The 18284-nt window shown below is 40.6% G+C and overlaps 2 protein-coding genes across 4 annotated transcripts in view; both read left to right on the top strand.

Annotated features, from left to right (window-relative positions):
- LOC134211983 (E3 ubiquitin-protein ligase TRIM9) overlaps positions 1 to 18284 on the top strand; it is a 554947-nt gene that overhangs the window by 249565 nt on the left and 287098 nt on the right. The gene's annotated exons all lie outside the window — the stretch shown is intronic.
- LOC134216087 (cytochrome P450 9e2-like) lies at positions 9662 to 11660 on the top strand. The gene is made up of 2 exons (XM_062695095.1): positions 9662 to 9904; positions 9965 to 11660. The coding sequence occupies exons 1-2, from the start codon at positions 9693 to 9695 to the stop codon at positions 11349 to 11351; spliced, it is 1599 nt and encodes a 532-aa protein (XP_062551079.1). The 5' UTR covers positions 9662 to 9692; the 3' UTR covers positions 11352 to 11660.

Here is an 18284-nt window from a genome sequence, read left to right as displayed (position 1 = left end):
CCAACATAAAATACGCACACTATTACTTGTGTGTATACGTAACGATATGATTGCAGTGATGCCAAATTCTTCAATGTTTTGTATTTGAGTTGAAATATAATTATAAAATTCCAGTTTTCGTTGTAGTTTTCCATCTTATCAGCTCAATTTTGTGTTTGTCATAATTTATCTTTTCGATATAATTTATTTTACAAACATAAGAGTTGAATTTCACAGTAAAAGTTCATTCAATAATTTTTGAAATAAAAATCTAGGTCGGCAACCCTTGCCGATGCTGCAAGCCATGTAAATAGTTTGGAATACGGACAAGAATAATTTTTGACGTTGTTCGAAATAAACCTATATCAAACTATAGGAAATCACGTTAGTTTTTCAAATATGATTATATTTATAGTGAAATTGTGATGTACTCTATGTGTTGTGAGGTGTATTTTGAAAGGATTCATTCGTTTTAGCTTGAAATTGAGTGGAAAACAACGGCGTGAAATGAAATGAATCTGCTAGTAGCAATCGAGCAGTACATCAAATCAACAGTTCAGAGGTAGGAAAATGAAAATGAATGTGTTTTATAATTTTGTTTTTAATAATTTGAGTCTAGTGAACTAAAACATTACTCGAACGGAATTTTAAATAATATTCCAAACATTGGAGAAGGTGGTCTATTCATTATTGTGTACATACGATGTGAGAAATTGTAATCAAATTGATTTTTTATTTGGTTTATCGACGGTTGAGATTAATATACGGACTGTTATTAATATGGGAACAGATACCCTAGTCACCGCTACACAGCTATAAAAAATGGTGTCCTAGATGTCAGCTCTAGCAAAATTTCGTTTTGGAAATTTCAACTTTCTTCGGCATTCGTGCCACATGATATCTAGATTCGAAAATCGTACTTGAAGTAGACACATCAGAGTGAAATTCAAAAAAATTCGGTGGATTTCCATTAAAAAATTGAATAATAGTCAGGGTTCCGATTTTTTGTTTCCATGAGCCGAAATTAGGCGAATTTAGGACCATATGACAATCTTTTTTGGTAGTTTATAGTGTTTCCATCTCTCTATCTCTGACCATGCACAAGTCTCCCGTCGACTATGGCAGAAACTGGATACTTCCAGATGACAACAACTCACCGCATCATCTGGTTTCTTTCAGCTCAACACGACTGGTTCTTCTTCTAATTGGCATTACATCCCCACACTGGGACAGAGCCGCCTCGCAGCTTAGTGTTCATTAAGCATTTCCACAGTTATTAACTGCGAGGTTTCTAAGCCAAGTTACCATTTTTGCACTCGTATATCATGAGGCTAACACGATGATACTTTTATGCCCAGGGATGTCGAGACAATTTCCAATCCGAAAATTGCCTAGACCGACACCGGGAATCGAACCCAGCCACCCTCAGCATGGTCTTGCTTTGTAGCCGCGCGTCTTACCACACGGCTAAGGAGGGCCAGACTGGTACATCGAACAATTCGCCCCTACACTTGCTTCCTTCCCGACCCTCGCTCTTCCACTGGAGATCAATCTGTATCTACAGGTGAACATCAACTATTACTAGAACAACGGCTGCTTCCCAACCTAGAGCTTCTTACACACTTTAACCTGCCGTGCATTATTGGCCTATGTGAAGTCATGGGGGTTTTACTCGACGTTCTCGGGGCCAGTTTAAACTCCGTCAAGGATTATTCTGCTAAGTTTCAGCGGATCAGAAGACCTACGTCCTTCTACGACCTACGTCCTTCTCCAAGTCCTTCCAGATTTACAAAACTTCTATTTTAATTCTCCAGTTTCCGCTCCTGAGCTGTCCTTCGGTTTCTCAAGAAGTAACGGAAAATCATCAGGACCCGTTGGGATTAGTTATTCCATGATCAAAAACCTTCCTCCCTCCGGCAACATCCGGTTTCTGGAGTTGATCAACCAAGCGTGGTCTGATCAAATCTTTCCGGACAAGTGGCGGAAAAGCCACGTTTTACTTATCCCCAAGAACAACATTACCTCCCGAGATGTCACAAAGTACCGGCCTATTCCACTGAACTCCTGTGTCTCCAAGGTCGTGGAGAGGTCAGTGAATCGACTGAGGGACAGATTAGAAGCCGATTGTAGATTAGACTTTCGCTAACACGTGTTCTGCCCGGGACACGGTACGGGCACATATTTCGCGTACCATCGTCGGGGGTGACAATGGGTCAAATGGGGGTGAGAAAAGGTCACTGTTTCAACTACTTAGATTGCTTTTAGAATAGATTGAATGTATCTGAGGACAAGAAAACTAAAATATGAGAGACCTTTTTGAACGATTTTGTTATCAAACCTTAAGACTATCGGTGAGAGCAATGACCCATTCTCACCCCCAAGACCCATTATCACCCCCGATGGCGGTACCTGCAGAGCGCCTACCATAGATCTAGATTCCTTAAATATCTCCAAGGCATTCAATAGAACATGGACCCCCTTCGTTCTCCAACAGTTGAAAGAGTTCATTCAGATTTTCAGGCAACCTCATTGCTTTTGTCCAGATTTTCCTCACATGATTAGATTGGTAATGAAAGATTCAGCAGCTTTCCGAAGGAAACAAAAGTTCACTAGAGCTCCATTCTAGCCGTCATGTTAGTCTTCGTGTCTATGAACGGGGTGTTCCGTCTCTTCCTCTCAAACATTTTTATATATCTTGGTATATGCAGACAACACTCTGTTGGTTGTCACGTCCTCTCGTACACGGATTAAGGTCGAAGTCTTCCGTTGGCCCAACTCGGTAGGGTTTACTATGACAGCCAGCAAATGTGTAAGAGAACATGTCTGCAGGTGGAGTCATCAGCTGACCGGATCGAACCTTAAGCTGGGCTATCCCTAAATTTCTTGGAATCTCCATTTACCAGGCATCTCGTTGCTTCTGCACTCCCGCGATGTCAAATAAATTTGTCAGACCAGAGTCAACCTTGTTCAGACCTTGTCTAAGCCTAGTCTAAGCCTCACCGAACCAACAACAGGGAACTCCGGTTGAGAATCGAGGAGGCTATCATTGATAGTTCACATTTTCAAAAAGTAGGGGAAATGTACCTTAGTGCCTAACTTGGCCAACCCTGAAAAAAGCATATTTTCCAAAGAAATGTCGATCAATTTCAACAGCGAAGAAAGATAAGGAATATATTTCTTGTTAGAGCTAATAAAACCCTCGAAAATTGCTTTACTTTTGGAGTTATTCGTAAAACTGGCCAAAGCCACCCACGATACACTGTATCTCAAAATAATTGAAACCCATTCACCAAAGCGAGCGCCATTTAAATTTTGGATGGACAATATCAGTGTGTAACACTACTATATGTACAAAAAAACAATCTTTCAATTCTTGAAAAAGGTTTAATTAATTACCGAAACCGTCGGATGCGTTACAAGCATAACAAGACTGCAACAGCCTTAAACTACACGTTTCCGTTATGTATCCACAGTCGTTAAGTTCCTGGAGGAACTCCCGGAGGAATTCCTGGAGGAACTCCCGGAGGTATTCCTGGAGGAACTCCCGGAGGAATTCCTGGAGGAACTCCCGGAGGAATTCCTGGAGGAACTCCCGGAGGTATTCCTGGAGAATCTCCAAGGAGTAATTCCTGGAGGAACTCCCGGAGGAATTCCTGAAGGAACTCCCGGAGGAATTCCTGGAGGAACTCCCGGAGGAATTCCTGGAGGAACTCCCGGAGGAATTCCTGGAGGAACTCCCAGAGGAATTCCTGGAGGAACTCCCGGAGGAATTCCTGGAGGAACTCCCGGATGAATTCCTGGAGGAACTCCCGGATGAATTCCTGGAGGAACTCCCGGAGGAATTCCTGAAGGACTCCCGAAGGAATTCCTGGAGGAACTTCCTCAAGAAATTCCTCCCGGATTTCGTCTGGAAGTTCCTTTAGGAATTCATCCGGAAGCTCCTCCAGGAATTCATCTGGAAGTTCCTCCAGGAATTCCTCCGGAGGTTCCTCCGGGAATTCTTCCGGAAGTTCCTCCAGGATTTGCTCCGGAAGTTCCTCCAAGAATTCCTCCGGAAACTGGATTTGGCCACCTGGAATTTCAGGAATTTCTGGAGGATTTTCCGGATGAATTCCTGGAGGAACTTCCGGGGGAATTTCTGGTGGAACATACTGGATAAATCCTGAAGGAACTTCCGGAAGAATTCCCGGAGGAACTTCGGCAGAAATTCCTGCAAGAACTTCCGGAAGGATTCTGGTAGGAATTTTCGGAGAAACTTCCGGAGAAAGTACTGGAGGAACTTCTGGAGGAACTACTGGAAGAACTACTGGAGGAACTTGCGGAGGAATTCCTGGAGGAACTTCCGGAGGAATTACCAGAAAAACTTATTGGAGGAACTTCCGGAGGAACTATTGAAGGAACTTCCGGAGGAATTACTGTAGGAACTTCCGGAGGAATTATTGGAGAAACTTCCGGAGGAATTACTGGAGGAACTTCCTGGAGGAACTTCCGGAGGAACTCCTGGAAGAACTTCCGGAGGAACTCCTGGAGGAACTTCCGGAGGAACTCCTGGAGGAACTTCCGAAGGAATACCTGGATGAACTTCTGGAGGAATTCCTGGAGGAACTTCCGGAGAAATTCCTGGAGGAACTTCCGGAGAAATTCCTGAAGGAACTTCCTGGAAGAACTTCCTGGAGGAACTTCCGGGGGATCTTCCTGGAGGAACTTCCGGAGGAATTCCTGGAGGAACTTCCTGGAGGAACTTCCGGAGGAATTCCTGGAGGAACTTCCTGGAGGAACTTCCTGGAGGAACTTCCTGGAGGAACTTCCGGAGGAATTCCTGGAGGAACTTCCGGAGGAATTCCTGGAGGAACTCCCGGAGGAACTCCCGGAGGAATTCCTGGAGGAACTCCCGGAGAAACTCCTGGAGGAACTCCCGGAGAAACTCCTGGAGGAACTCCCGGAGAAACTCCTGGAGGAACTCCCGGAGAAACTCCTGGAGGAACTCCCTGGAGGAACTCCCGGAGAATTCCCGTAACACGGTAGATCACTTTGACGTAGTGTGTTGCGGTGTAAGATCTACCAAACAGAGCCCTAGCTTAATCCATTTTTCTAGCTTGGGCAATAAGTTGTGATAATTAAGGATTCATCGTATTTAGTCCCCGCTACCAACAGCAGTCTCAGAAATAAAACATAATTAATGTTACCTTGCAGACAGTTGAAAGACTCGAATTCCTCTTGTTTGAGGCTAGACTGTACGCAGCGGAAACAACTTTTCAAGCAATTAGTTGAAAAACCTCGGTACCCAGTCCTAGGCTGAACTGACTGCTGGAAAAATCGAGTTAGGGGTTTAAATACGTACTAACTCTTCATGAACTGGTGAAAATGGTAGTGAGAGGAACACACGGAAGTTCTTATTACTGAACAAATTCTCTTGCTTGAAATGGTCTTGTAGACAGAGCTAAATCCCGGGTTTTCATTGTTTACTGGTGATATTCTAGAAGCAAGACAAGGATGTGGCTAGGGCTCCGATGCATGGCCAAAAACAGTATCACTGTTCTGTTTTCTCAAGAAAGGATTGATTTCCTATTGATAAGGGGCGCGCCTTCAACGGAATTGCTCTCTGTGAAGGGTCTAAATAGCGGGACCTTGTCATGGTGCTCTTGAGAAAACAAAACAACAACTGTATCGAAACCGATACTGCATTGCTTATCAATAGTAATGAAGTAATTCGACATGCACTTTAACACTAAGGATACGGGTAACGCTACAATAGATCTAATAAGAGGTCGCAGTGGCACACCTGAACAGGAAAAAAAAAAAAAAAAACTCCCGGAGAAACTCCTGGAGGAACTCCCGGATAAACTACTGGAGGAACTCCCGGAGGAATTCCTGGAAGAACTCCCGGAGGAATTCCTGGAAGAACTCCCGGAGGAATTTCTGGAAGAACTCCCGGAGGAATTCCTGGAAGAACTCCCGGAGGAATTCCTGGAAGAACTCCCGGAGGAATTCCTGGAGAAATTCCTGGAAGAACTCCCGGAGGAATTCCTGGAGGAACTCCCGGAGGAATTCCTGGAGGAACTCCCGGAGGAATTCCTGGAGGAACTCCCGGAGGAATTCCTGGAGGAACTCTCGGAGGAATTCCTGGAGGAACTCCCGGAGGAATTCTAGGACGAACTCCCGGAGGAATTTCTGGAGGAACTTCCAGAGGAACTCCTGGAGGAACTCCCGGAGGAATTCCTAGAGGAACTCCCGTAGGAATTCCTGGAGGAACTTCCGGAGGAATTCCTGGAGGAATTCTTGGAGAAGCTTCCTGAAAGAATTTTCGAAGGACTTTATGGAGGAATATCTGGAGGAATGTCCAAAGGAATTTCTTGTCAATCTTTTGAAAAAAAATTCGTGGAGGAACTTCTGGAAGAATTCCTGGAGGAACTTCTGAAGAAATTTTGGCGCTTGAAACTGGTTCACGCCGATCCACGCCGCCGCCAATCACCAACGGCGTAACGCCGCCACGCCGCCGACACTGGCTGAAAATGATTCATCGGTAAAATTTCAATCAGCGTACAGGTCTACCTGGAAGTACCCGGAAGGTGGCCAATTCGATCGAAAATCGCCGAAATGTACACTTTGGCAGAATCATGAAGTTTGACATGTCGCAAGATGGGTTCCAAAATTGAACGGATATTGGCCACTTTCCCACGGGAACCAGGCCCTGGAATCACCCGAAGGGTGGCCAATTGGATCGAAAGTCGCCGAAATGTACTCGGCGTGTAGTGTACTTGTTTTGCAAAATCATGGAGTTTGACATGTCGCAAGGTGGGTTTCAAGATTGAACGAAAATTGGCCACTTGCCCAAGGGAACCAGGCGCTGGAAGCACCCGAAGGGTGGCCAATTCGGTCGAAAGTCGCCGAAATGTACTCCAGTGTACTTGTTTTGCAAAATCATGAAATTTGACATGTCGCACGATGGATTTCGAAGCCGATCTGCCAGTGACCATTTTTTCCGGGAGGGAGGTAACCCCAGTACTCCCCGGAGTATATCCGGAACCATGGCCATTGCACTAAAACTATAGGAATTTTGTGATCGATTCCAGAAGATTGCTTGAAAATCCGTTAGAAATTGGCTGAGCTGCGTGATTTTAAATTTTGAGTTTTGTCGTAAAATGAGGGTTGAGGACGTACGTGTTAATACGGGTTCGAAATAATTCGGAAAATTTTCGCTTGTGTGTGAAAATAGCACTTTTTATGTTAGAAATTTATTTAAATAATTTTTTGTCATAGATTTAATTTAACTCACAAAATTTATAAATCTGAAACCCAAGAATCATTTCAAAACCTGAGCCTTTCGTCAGAATTTCCGAAACCCTTTGTTCAGAATTTCAAACAGCCTAAACAAGAAGTTTGAGCTACCAATTGGCGATCCACGCCGCCGCCAATCACCAACGGCGTAACGCCGTCACGCCGCCAACACTGGCTGAAAATGATTCATCGGTAAAATTTCAATCAGCGTACAGGTCTACCTGGAAGTACCCGGAAGGTGGCCAATTCGATCGAAAATCGCCGAAATGTACGCCAGTGTACTTGTTTGGCAAAATCATGAAGTTTAACATGTCGCAAGATGAGTTCCAAGATTGAACGGATATTGGACACTTCCTCAAGGGAACCAGGCCCTGGAAGCACTCGGAGGGTGGCCAATTCGATCGAAAGTCGCCGAAATGTACTCGGCGTGTAGTGTACTTGTTTTGCAAAATCATGAAGTTTGACATGTCGCAAGGTGGGTTCCAAGATTGAACGAAAATTGCCCACTTCCCCAAGGGAACCAGGCCCTGGAAGCACCCGAAGGGTGGCCAATTCGGTCGAAAGTCGCCGAAATGTACTCCAGTGTACTTGTTTTGCAAAATCATGAAGTTTGACATGTCGCACGATGGATTTCGAAGCTGATCTGCCAGTGACCATTTTTTCCGGGAGGGAGGTACTCCCCGGAATATATCTGGAACCATGGCCATTGGACTAAAACTATAGGAATTTTGTGATCGATTCCAGAAGATTGCTTGAAAATCCGTTAGAAATTGGCTAAGCTGCGTGGTTTCAAATTTTGAGTTTTGTCGTAAAATGGAGGTTGGGGACGTACTTGTTAATACGGGTTCGAAATAATTCCGAAAATTTTCGCTTGTGTGTGAAAATAGCACTTTTTATGATAGAAATTTATTTAAATAATTTTTTGTCATAGATTTAATTTAACTCACAAAATTTATAAATCTGAAACCCAAGAATCATTTCAAAACCTGAGCCTTTCGTCAGAATTTCCGAAACCGAAACCCTTTGTTCAGAATTTCAAAAAGCCTAAACAAGAAGTTTGAGCTACCAATTGGCGAGTTAAATTCAAAATAATAAAAATCTTTAAAAAAAATCACGATATTTCTTGTTTAAATATCCAAAGTTTATGCAGTCTCGAATGTCTAAATTGTCATCAGAATATATAATTTTTAAGTATTTATTAGAGCAGATGTCGAGAGACCATTTATTCTTCTCCTTACGGAAAAAATATGAAATTGATCTATGAGGGATCCCTTACGTAATAAATGTTCTACACGCAAAGTCCTTTGCAGTATCAAGCAGTGATTCAAAGTTTTCCATTTCGATTAAAAAAAATATGTTTTAAAATATATATGTTTGTGAGTAGAACATATTTGTTATAAAAAAAACTGAAAAGCTTGCTAGTTTTGGGTATGCACTAATGAGCATTAGATCAACTAATGATTTCCCCGAACCAACAGAAAATGTATCTAAAATTGTGTAGGATTAAGATGAAAATATCAAAATGTTATTGAAAAGATTAATAGAAATACTCAACAGTTCAATTGATATGGAGTTCAATTTTTTTAAAAGAGGTTTTAAAATAAGCAGGGTCTGCTATTAGCCCTGTAAATATATTAAGAATCACAATCCCCTGTGCCCATCCTGCTTGCACCATCCATAAATCCATAATTTCATAACAGTCATGAATAAAGGCTCCCTCAGACCTAAGTGATTTCATCACCGCGACGGCGACAACTAGTTGGGTCGCTGCAAGCAATGTTCTCTTTACGCTTCCACACTAACGGCGACAGAATCGCTGTCGCCAAGCGATAGAATCGCGTCGCGTGTGTTTGGGGGAACCTTAAAGCATCTTCCGACGGATAAAGATTTAAATTGAACAATTTTTTTTTCATTCCGATGCTCTTAACGAAATCTAATCAATAGCTTCAAAATAGTTGAAAATAGTGACTTTTTCCGAAAAAAGTGACTAGTGACTTGAAGTCGATAAAAGAGACTTTTTAGTGTCTGACCCGAAAAAAGTGACACTATAAAGTAACTCACTACTAGGCCTGCGCACGGATGTAGGTATATGGAAACGTGTGGTACATCGTACTTAGGTTAATGACGTGAAGAATTGCTATAAATTATAATATAAGTATCGTATCAAAAAATGAAATGAAAATGGAAACATATTGTGCACAACGCGCATATACATATTATGAAGCATCCAACAAACAGTCCAGTTCAAATGAAAACATGCAAAGCGAGTATATATGGGTGTATTTGACAGATACGCAAACCAATCTCTGCTTTCGTGATTTGATTTGTGAACCAATTTAGTCAATTGTCGAGATAGCGCTCTTGAAATTGGCAATGGCTTGGTCGGTTATCAGTCTTACTTGAACTGTTGACATCGCATCTTCGTTGTGGGAGACATGGAACTTAATGTTGGAACGTGGACTGTGGTACTTCTGTTCGTGATATTGATCTACAAATGGATAACCCGGAACAATACCTACTTCCACAATAAACCAATACCATCGATGGTAGCTAAACCGCTATTTGGAAGCACGGGTCCGCTTGTTTTGAAAAAGTTTTCGCTCAACAGCTTCACCGAGTACATTTATCGAAAGTATCCGGATGCGAAGTAAGTCGGAAGTTTATTTAAATTTTTTCAAACTAAATCTTATTTGATTATAACTTTCAGAGTTTTTGGATTGTTCGACGCATTAACGCCGATTTTTGTTGTACGTGATCCAGAACTAATCAAAAAGATCACCGTGAAAGACTTCGATCATTTCGTCGACCACCGACCCATGTTCGGAAACAGTGAGAACGATAATCCATACTCGATTTTTGGAAAGACGTTGTTTTCCATGACCGGTCAGAAGTGGCGAGATATGCGTGCTACTTTGAGTCCTGCATTCACCGGCAGCAAAATGCGAAAAATGTTTGAGTTGGTCATCGAGTGCAGTGACAGTGTGGCGCAGTACTTTGTAAGCCAGGCTAAGAAGAGTACAATCGAGGTGGAGCTGTACGATTTGTGTACTCGGTTCGGATCCGATGTGATTGCAACGTGTGCCTTTGGAATTAGGATGGATTCTTTTAGGGATCGTGACAACGATTTCTACGATAATGGAAAAAAGATGATGCGTTTCGAGCGATTTAGTGTGGCGTTACGCATGTTTGCGCTCAAGTTCTGTCCAACGCTGATGGGTCGGCTAGGGATCGATATTATTGATAGAGATCAAGTGCGATACTTTAGTGCTCTGATCATGGATGCTGTTAAGCAACGTCAAACAAAGGGTATCACTCGGTCAGACATGATACAACTTCTTATCCAAGCTCGAAAGGGAACACTCAAACATAATGACGAAAAGGAAAATGACGAAGGATTTGCGACTGCAAAAGAGTCCAATATTGGTAGAATGAGTGTTGCCTCCAATATGACGGACAATGAAATGATCGCTCAAGCTTTCGTTTTCTTCTTGGCTGGATTTGACACTGTGTCAACTACACTGACTTTCCTGCTTTATGATCTGGTCATGAACAAAGAAGTGCAACAGCGATTATATGAAGAAATTGTTGCCACACAAGAATCCTTACAGGGTAAACCTTTGAATTACGACATCCTTCAGAAAATGAAATACCTTGACATGGTTCTGACGGAAAGTATGCGACTACGACCGGCAATAGCCTTCCTAAATCGGCTGTGCGTCCAGGATTATGAATTGGATGACGGACAGGGCTTAAAATTTACCATCGACAAAGGAACAACCGTGTGGATCCCAACGCAAGGACTCCAAATGGATCCAAAGTATTACCCGAACCCAAACAAATTTGACCCGGAGCGGTTCAGTGACAAAAACAAGACAACCATTGACCCAATGACCTACTTGCCGTTTGGGGTTGGACCTAGGAACTGTATTGGATCTCGATTTGCACTGATGGAAATTAAAGCAATTGCGTACCATTTGCTGCTGCATTTCTCATTCGAATTAAATAGCAAAACCCCAGTACCGCTTAATTTGCGCAAAGGATTCACTATCATCGCCGCTGAGGGTGAAGTTTGGATTGGTTTGAAAGCTAGGTGAGAGTTGGGGAAATTTTAAACCTTATGTTATATTAAGAGTGCATTGTGAAATGTATTAATAAGTAATTTTACCGTAAACGCGTAACGCGTAGACTAAAAAATATATTAAAAATAAGTTATCCACTTTTCAAGGGTTACAGCCCAAAAGCGCATGAAGGTATTAGTTTATTTTATCCTGCATTCGATGTATTCATATGTTAAGTTTGAAATCAGATTTTTTTTATTTGTTGTAAATTTGTTCACTGTCATAAGACGAGTTTAGTACAATTCCATTTAATTCCACCACCTCTTATTACTTTTACATATACGTATTTCGACCTCAACTGTAAGGTCGTCTTCAGTGACTTGACTTCGAGTCAAGTACGAGACACTGAAGACGACCTTACAGTTGAGGTCGAAATACGTATATGTAAAAGTAATACGAGGTAGTGGAATTAAATGGAATTGTACTAAACTCGTCTTATGACAATGAAAACATTCAACTAAAAAAGATTTTTTCAATAAAAAAAAGAATTTTCTTGAAAATGTGTTGTTTCCGATGTATTGCAAATTGAAAGTGATATTGAAATTCGAGTTTTGAACACATGGCTCCGTAAGAAGGGCATAGAGATGAATAATTTGACCAAGCGTTTTGCTATCCACCCCGCAAAGGTAAAAATTCATGGTCAACAAGCTTGGGGAATACTACACGTTTGCTAACCTGTCGGAAAAAGGAAAAAAATCAAAATCAAGTGACGAAATTTGGACCAGTAAGTAATCAATTTTATAAAACGAAGCAGCTTTGTGCCGATTTGTGACTAGGCTTGAATAGGTTGGAATAGTGCAATATTTATCCAGTATATTTTTTTTTAATAAAACTAAACAAACAGAACTAACATATATTGCTGAGCAATTTTTAATAAATTTCCAAAATTTATCCAATTTTATTCAAAAAAATAATGTGGATTACTTTTTTTCGATACAGTCCTTAGCAAAGATTATTCACTTAGGCAACAGGTTATGTTTTTAAATGAGTTGTTCGATTTTGCATGATTTGGCGAGAAATATTTTTTTTCATAGGTTTTCGAATTTTGAAACAAACCTTTTTTCACACCGGAACGCATCCCCAGTGTAAACAAGAATCGAGTGCACTAATATCTGTTTTGTTGTTGACTTACCGCTTCTGCAGATACATGTTCAAATTATTTATTGTTGTAATGGAAATTACCTGCAATGAAAAAATAAAAAACTTTGGTAAATCTTAGGTGCCTTTAATTGTGGTTTAAGAGCTATAACATGAATACTGCGATACAAAATATATTTTTTCAAGGTGGTCTAAAAATAGATGTAACAGATCATTGAAACGGCAGATCACTTTGATGAGGCTCAATTTAGAATACTGTGCTGGTCTAGGATTTTTAACATAGAGTAATCGGGCTAGCAACAAGATACAGAAAGTATGAATGATACTTAACGAAAATCCAAATCAAATACATTTCAATCGGCGGTAAATATATCTCTGACATCACGAACATCCACACCAGCTCGGGTATTGATCAACTACATACATTGTGGCAATGGCTAAAATACGGAGAGTTACTAAGATTTGTAACGTAGAGGTTCTACCGGAGGAGCGAATAGGATGTGTTGTCCTATAGCACAATTGTGCTATTACGCGCATGTAAAGATTTAAAAAAAAATTCTTATACTTTAGGTTTTTAGAATTTTAATTCTTTGAATTTGAAGAATTTTAAATTTCAATACTTTTGCGGCTTTAAAATTTTTAGTTTTTTATATTTTTAGTATTTTAAATTAAAAAAAAACGCAGGAAATTAAAAAAAATCAATCTTTAAATTGTTAAATTCTTAGACCTTTAGCTCTTTAAAATTTCAGGTTTTGTTAGTTTTTTAACTCCCGAAATTTTAAAATGTTCAAGGTTTTAGATTTTTTTTAACCATTTAATTTATTTGGTAGGCTCAGTGCAGAGCCACAATTCTCAAATCATAAACAGTTAGTTGGGAAAGAACATAGACCAAAAAACTCGTGGTAGTCACACAAATTAGAAATTACTTAATTCAGGAAGGACGGGGCAGGGATCCGGCTATTTGAAGCAGTGAACGGTGGTGTGGCGTAGCGTCGTGCTTCAATTATGGTTCGTATGGTTTGGTTCGTCAATGAACATTTTTATTTATTTATTTATTTGTTTATTTGCTCTGGTTTGACGTTTGTTCACTATCGCCATCTGGTTCGTGATTTGCCCAGCTAACTGAATGTGTTATGTCTGTTTGGCTGTGGCCATAGCTTCGTGTTACACGGAACAATAAGACAGAGACAAAAAAACTAAGAGAGATAAAATAAGAAAGTCTAGCTTTTCATGCTAGCCATAATGACGACTGCTATAAAAAATCTGATTGCTTCCGACGCTGGTCGTAGCTCAGAGCAACCATTTTCTTGTTATTTATTTTTTGTGAAACATTGATTTACTCGAAAGAAATAAAGAACAATTATTTTATTAAGTTTTTAACTATTGGAAACTATTTCTTTATATGAAAAAAAAAACTACAAAAAACCACAAACAACAACAATTTTAGCACCCGCTTGGATGAAGTTCTATTAAAGTAGAGTGGGGCAAGAATCCGCACTTAGCTTTCAATCGATCATGTAGCCCTTTTGAAGCAAGCTTCTGCATATAAAATCAATGTTGACGATTTGTATACTCTTCCTCTATGTTACCCAGTGGAAAAAAAAATAAATTATTGTGATTGGTTTTAGTAGAACCCTTATTGCAAGGCACGTGAAAAACGCACTCATACCCCACCGGTGGGGTAAGAGTGTGCATCGGGTGGGGTAAGAGTACGAAATTTTCAAATCATGTGTTTCAAGTATATAATAACACAAATAAGAATTAATAACATTTAATTGATGTTTATTGAAAGTATGGTATTATATACAAAAAAAACTATAGATGTAAGAATATATCAGGTTTCGCGTGGCGTAAACAAAGGAATTTTACTTAAAGGAAATTCACTAATTACGTATCGCAAAATTTAACCATTTCATCACCCCTCCCACCTATCTTACACTTTTTGTATGAATCCTTTAAAAATCGCACAAATCGTTATACCTCTTGCAACCCCTCCCAGCTCAACGTTGCGTAATTTATGGATGTTTCTTTTGATTAAATGATTATCATTTAGATGTGTTTAAGTACTAGGTTTAGGTGTAAAACAATACCTAATACAATTTCAATTTTTCGCTTCAGTGCTTTGTTCGCTAAGTCCTTTGTAACACCAAATTATTTCAACTTATCCTTCGTAAGGAGAACTTGTGATACTTTTCGATTTTTGTCACTTTTTTCTTTGTTGTAGATCTTTACGCTTTGGAGGTAGTCTTATTTTGGCCAGAGATACGGGTTTGACATCAGAACATAAAGGTTTACATGCGTACTCTTGCCCCACCCGTTCCTGCGTTCTTTTAACCCAAACAGCCCCAAAATTTATTCAGTTTTTGGTTTTGACTTCTTGGAAAACCTACTTAATTAATGTTCTTCACAATAAAGTACTTTATACAATAGATTATCGAAATGGTGTAATGTTCACCTGATCGAGCGTATATATGGTTATGGAATACTAGTTGCAAAAACACAATTATTTTTAGCAAAAAGAACAAAAAATTGACTAACTTCATATCTCTCTTATTGTTTATTCAAATCGTTTGCAATTACACATGAAAATAGTTGATCGGAAAACCTATCAAACTGATGCAGTGCTGCTAATTTATCTTTTTTAAAACTTCAAAAAATCGAAAACGTACTCTTACCCCACGCGCACTCTTATCCCACTCTACTCTACTTAAAAAAAAATGAAACTCTGACCAATTAAACTTTATCCTTATGCTGGATCAGAATAATATTTTCTGCGTAGGTTTATTTTTCCTTTGTTGTTTAGTTCCGCAGGCGATGACAAGCAGGCAAAGATAACCTGCATATAGGGTAGCCCAATAGTGGACCCCCAACCAATAGTGGACCCTCCAGCCATTTTTACATTACTGCATTACTGCACATTGTAAACATTTTGCCATGAAATTTCATCGGGAGAACCTACCTTACAGTCCTATGATTTGATTACATGCATTGGAAATGCTATGAAAAACTTGATGATTTTTTACAATTCTATAAAAAATAAACACAAGAGTGTCCATTATAGGAATATTTTTGGGGGGCCATGATAGAGAAGAAGAACGTCCCGAAACGGAACATAAAAATCAAATGAAGTGTCGACTATAGGGAAGCAATTTCCTATTATGGACCCCCAGGGGGTCTACTATAGAGCGAATTCAGTCAGACTTTAAAATGATAATTTTAACGAATAACGTCGTGTATTTGAGTGTTTTATGTATGTATCGCGAAGAGGAAATGCAGAGCTTGGTATTAGATATCAAACAGAAATAATATGTTGAAAATTTTTACTCCTTATGACAGGAAGAGCAAAATTCCGCTACTAGGGGGTCCACTATTGGGCATTTTACCCTAATCCACATCGATCCCCCAAAACACCTCTCACTTTCCTGAAGGCAAAGATGCTCTACACAGTTGGCAACAAATCTTAAATACAATAAAATACATTCAGCGAATGCAGCTAAAAGATGGATATTTGATTTTCCGAAATGTTACAATCTGACAAAATGATGCACGCCAAATACATGCGGGCGCGGGGCGCGCACGCATATACACTGGCCGGCGTGTATTACACTCCGGTGTATTTGCTGTGCGCGCCCACGTGGCTCCGCCGTGTATTATTTTAGTCAGGCTTCGTCATCCGAAGCGATAACACGTCGTTTTTGAGCGCGCTAGAATCGGTCGAATTTTCGGAGAAGTATTGTAAGTGCAAAACGTGCAAGTGGCGTGTGGCCCGGAATCCGGTGCCAGTAATATTTGACAGTACGGGCATTCTCGAACATCAGTTCGACCATGAGCCACCAAAAAATTCGCGAAAACACGTTCCGCGTGGAGTTCGCGAAACTACAAAAAAAAACCCACCTCTGAAGAGGTACACACACTTGTCGGGGTACAGCTCGGCATCACACGTTCTCAACTGGTTCGCATACAGTTGAGTCACACAGACGAGTGTGCCTTCGTGAAGGTCACAAACCATACCATCGCGCAGCAGGTGGTGGACAAATACGACGATAAGCTTGAGTACGACGTCAAAGGAGTGAAATACAAACTCCGACTTCGTATGGCTGATGGATGTGTTGACGTAAGGCTCCATGATCTATCTGAAAATACAACAAACGAGCAAATTCGTAGTCACATGGAGGCTTACGGAGATGTATTGAATGTGCAGGAACTGTTATGGAGCGATAAACACCACTTTCCAGGCCTCTCATCTGGAATCCGTCTAGTGAGAATGGTTCTCAGAGAACCAATCAAATCTTACATCACGATATCCGGAGAAACTACTTTCGTGACATACCCGAAACAAAGACATACATGTAGACATTGTGGAGAGTATCTCCACACTGGCATTTCCTGCGTCCAAAATAAAAAGCTTTTGGCGCAGAAAGTCAGCTTAAACGACAGACTCAAAAAGGCTTCATATGCTGGAGCGGTGAGAGGTGGCCCTACAACACATGCGTCGGATAAAAAGGAGACTGATGTAGCACCGATCTAAGATACAGCTGAGACATCGAGCTCTTCATCACCTAATGAATCTACCACGGGTTTGTTGGACAATGGCAATACAGCAAGTGAAATTGTGGAGCTGCGTAAAGACCCTGTTATGGAGACAGTCAACACTAACCAGGTGATCAGAGACCCGCTGACAAGGGATGTCGATGTATTGATGTCGGCCCAGGATGTGCTGCCGCAGAGCAGCAATGCTTTGGAAGCAACTGATGATGCTGGTCCATCTGCAAGTGGGACAGGAATAAGGGCACGCTCATCTAACCGTTCAGTTGGTGGGTTACCAAAGGACATAGGTAGGTCTTCTTCTTATGATTGTGGCATGCGTGAGAAGTCTCAATCAGGGGATAATACCAATTTGAAAGGGAAACACAAACAAGATGATGAGAGCACTAGTGAAGATTCAAACGTGTTCACAATCGTTGAGAAACGTGGTCGCGGACGGGTAAAGAAACTCAAACAGTAAATCAAGACAACCGCAAGTGTTTGAAATGGATCAATTTAGCTACATTATTAGTACCATCAATATTAATAACATTACTAACCAAAATAAGTTGAATGCTCTACAATACTTTGTGAGATCACAAGAAGTGGACATTCTACTATTACAAGAAGTAGAAAATGAGAGTTTGCATATAAATGGTTTCAATATCATCTTCAATGTAGACCATTCACGTAGAGGTACGGCGATAGCGTTGAAAAGCCACATTAGGTTCTCTCAAGTGGAGAGAAGTTTAGATTCACGTTTAATCTCAGTTAGAATACACGATAATGTGTCTATAATTAATGTTTATGGCCCATCAGCTAGTCATCAGGGTAGTCATACCCAATACACATACGTGACACATTGCTCAGCATCCAGAATTGATCGTATCTATGTGTCAGCTGGCATGGCAATAGACTTGCGAAACGTGGATGCACATGTATGTTCCTTCACCAACCATCATGCGCTGACGCTAAGGCTTTGCTTACCGAACCTAGGTAGACCGATTGGGAGAGGATATTGGTCTATCAGATCACATGTTCTGACGTCAGACAATATGGATGAATTTCAATTAAAGTGGGACTACTGGACGCGTCAAAGACGCAACTATAGTTCTTGGATGCATTGGTGGACATCATTCGCCAAAAACCGAATTAAATCATTTTTCCGATGGAAAACAAATTTGAAATACAAAGATTTTCATGATCGCTATCAATCTCTATATGTACAACTTCGGGAATCATATGGCAGATACTTCGGTGATCGTTCGGTCCTAGCTACAATCAATC

This window comes from Armigeres subalbatus, chromosome 2 (genome assembly GCF_024139115.2).
Source record: "Armigeres subalbatus isolate Guangzhou_Male chromosome 2, GZ_Asu_2, whole genome shotgun sequence".
Classification (NCBI taxonomy): Eukaryota; Metazoa; Arthropoda; class Insecta; order Diptera; family Culicidae; genus Armigeres; species Armigeres subalbatus.
This window is presented reverse-complemented; position numbering and strand designations above follow the sequence as displayed.

Coding starts and splice junctions, on each gene's coding strand:
- LOC134216087 (XM_062695095.1), top strand. CDS start 9,693: ATGGAACTTAATGTTGGAACGTGGACTGTGGTACTTCTGTTCGTGATA. Junction 9,905..9,964: donor CGAAAGTATCCGGATGCGAA/GTAAGTCGGAAG, acceptor TATAACTTTCAG/AGTTTTTGGATTGTTCGACG.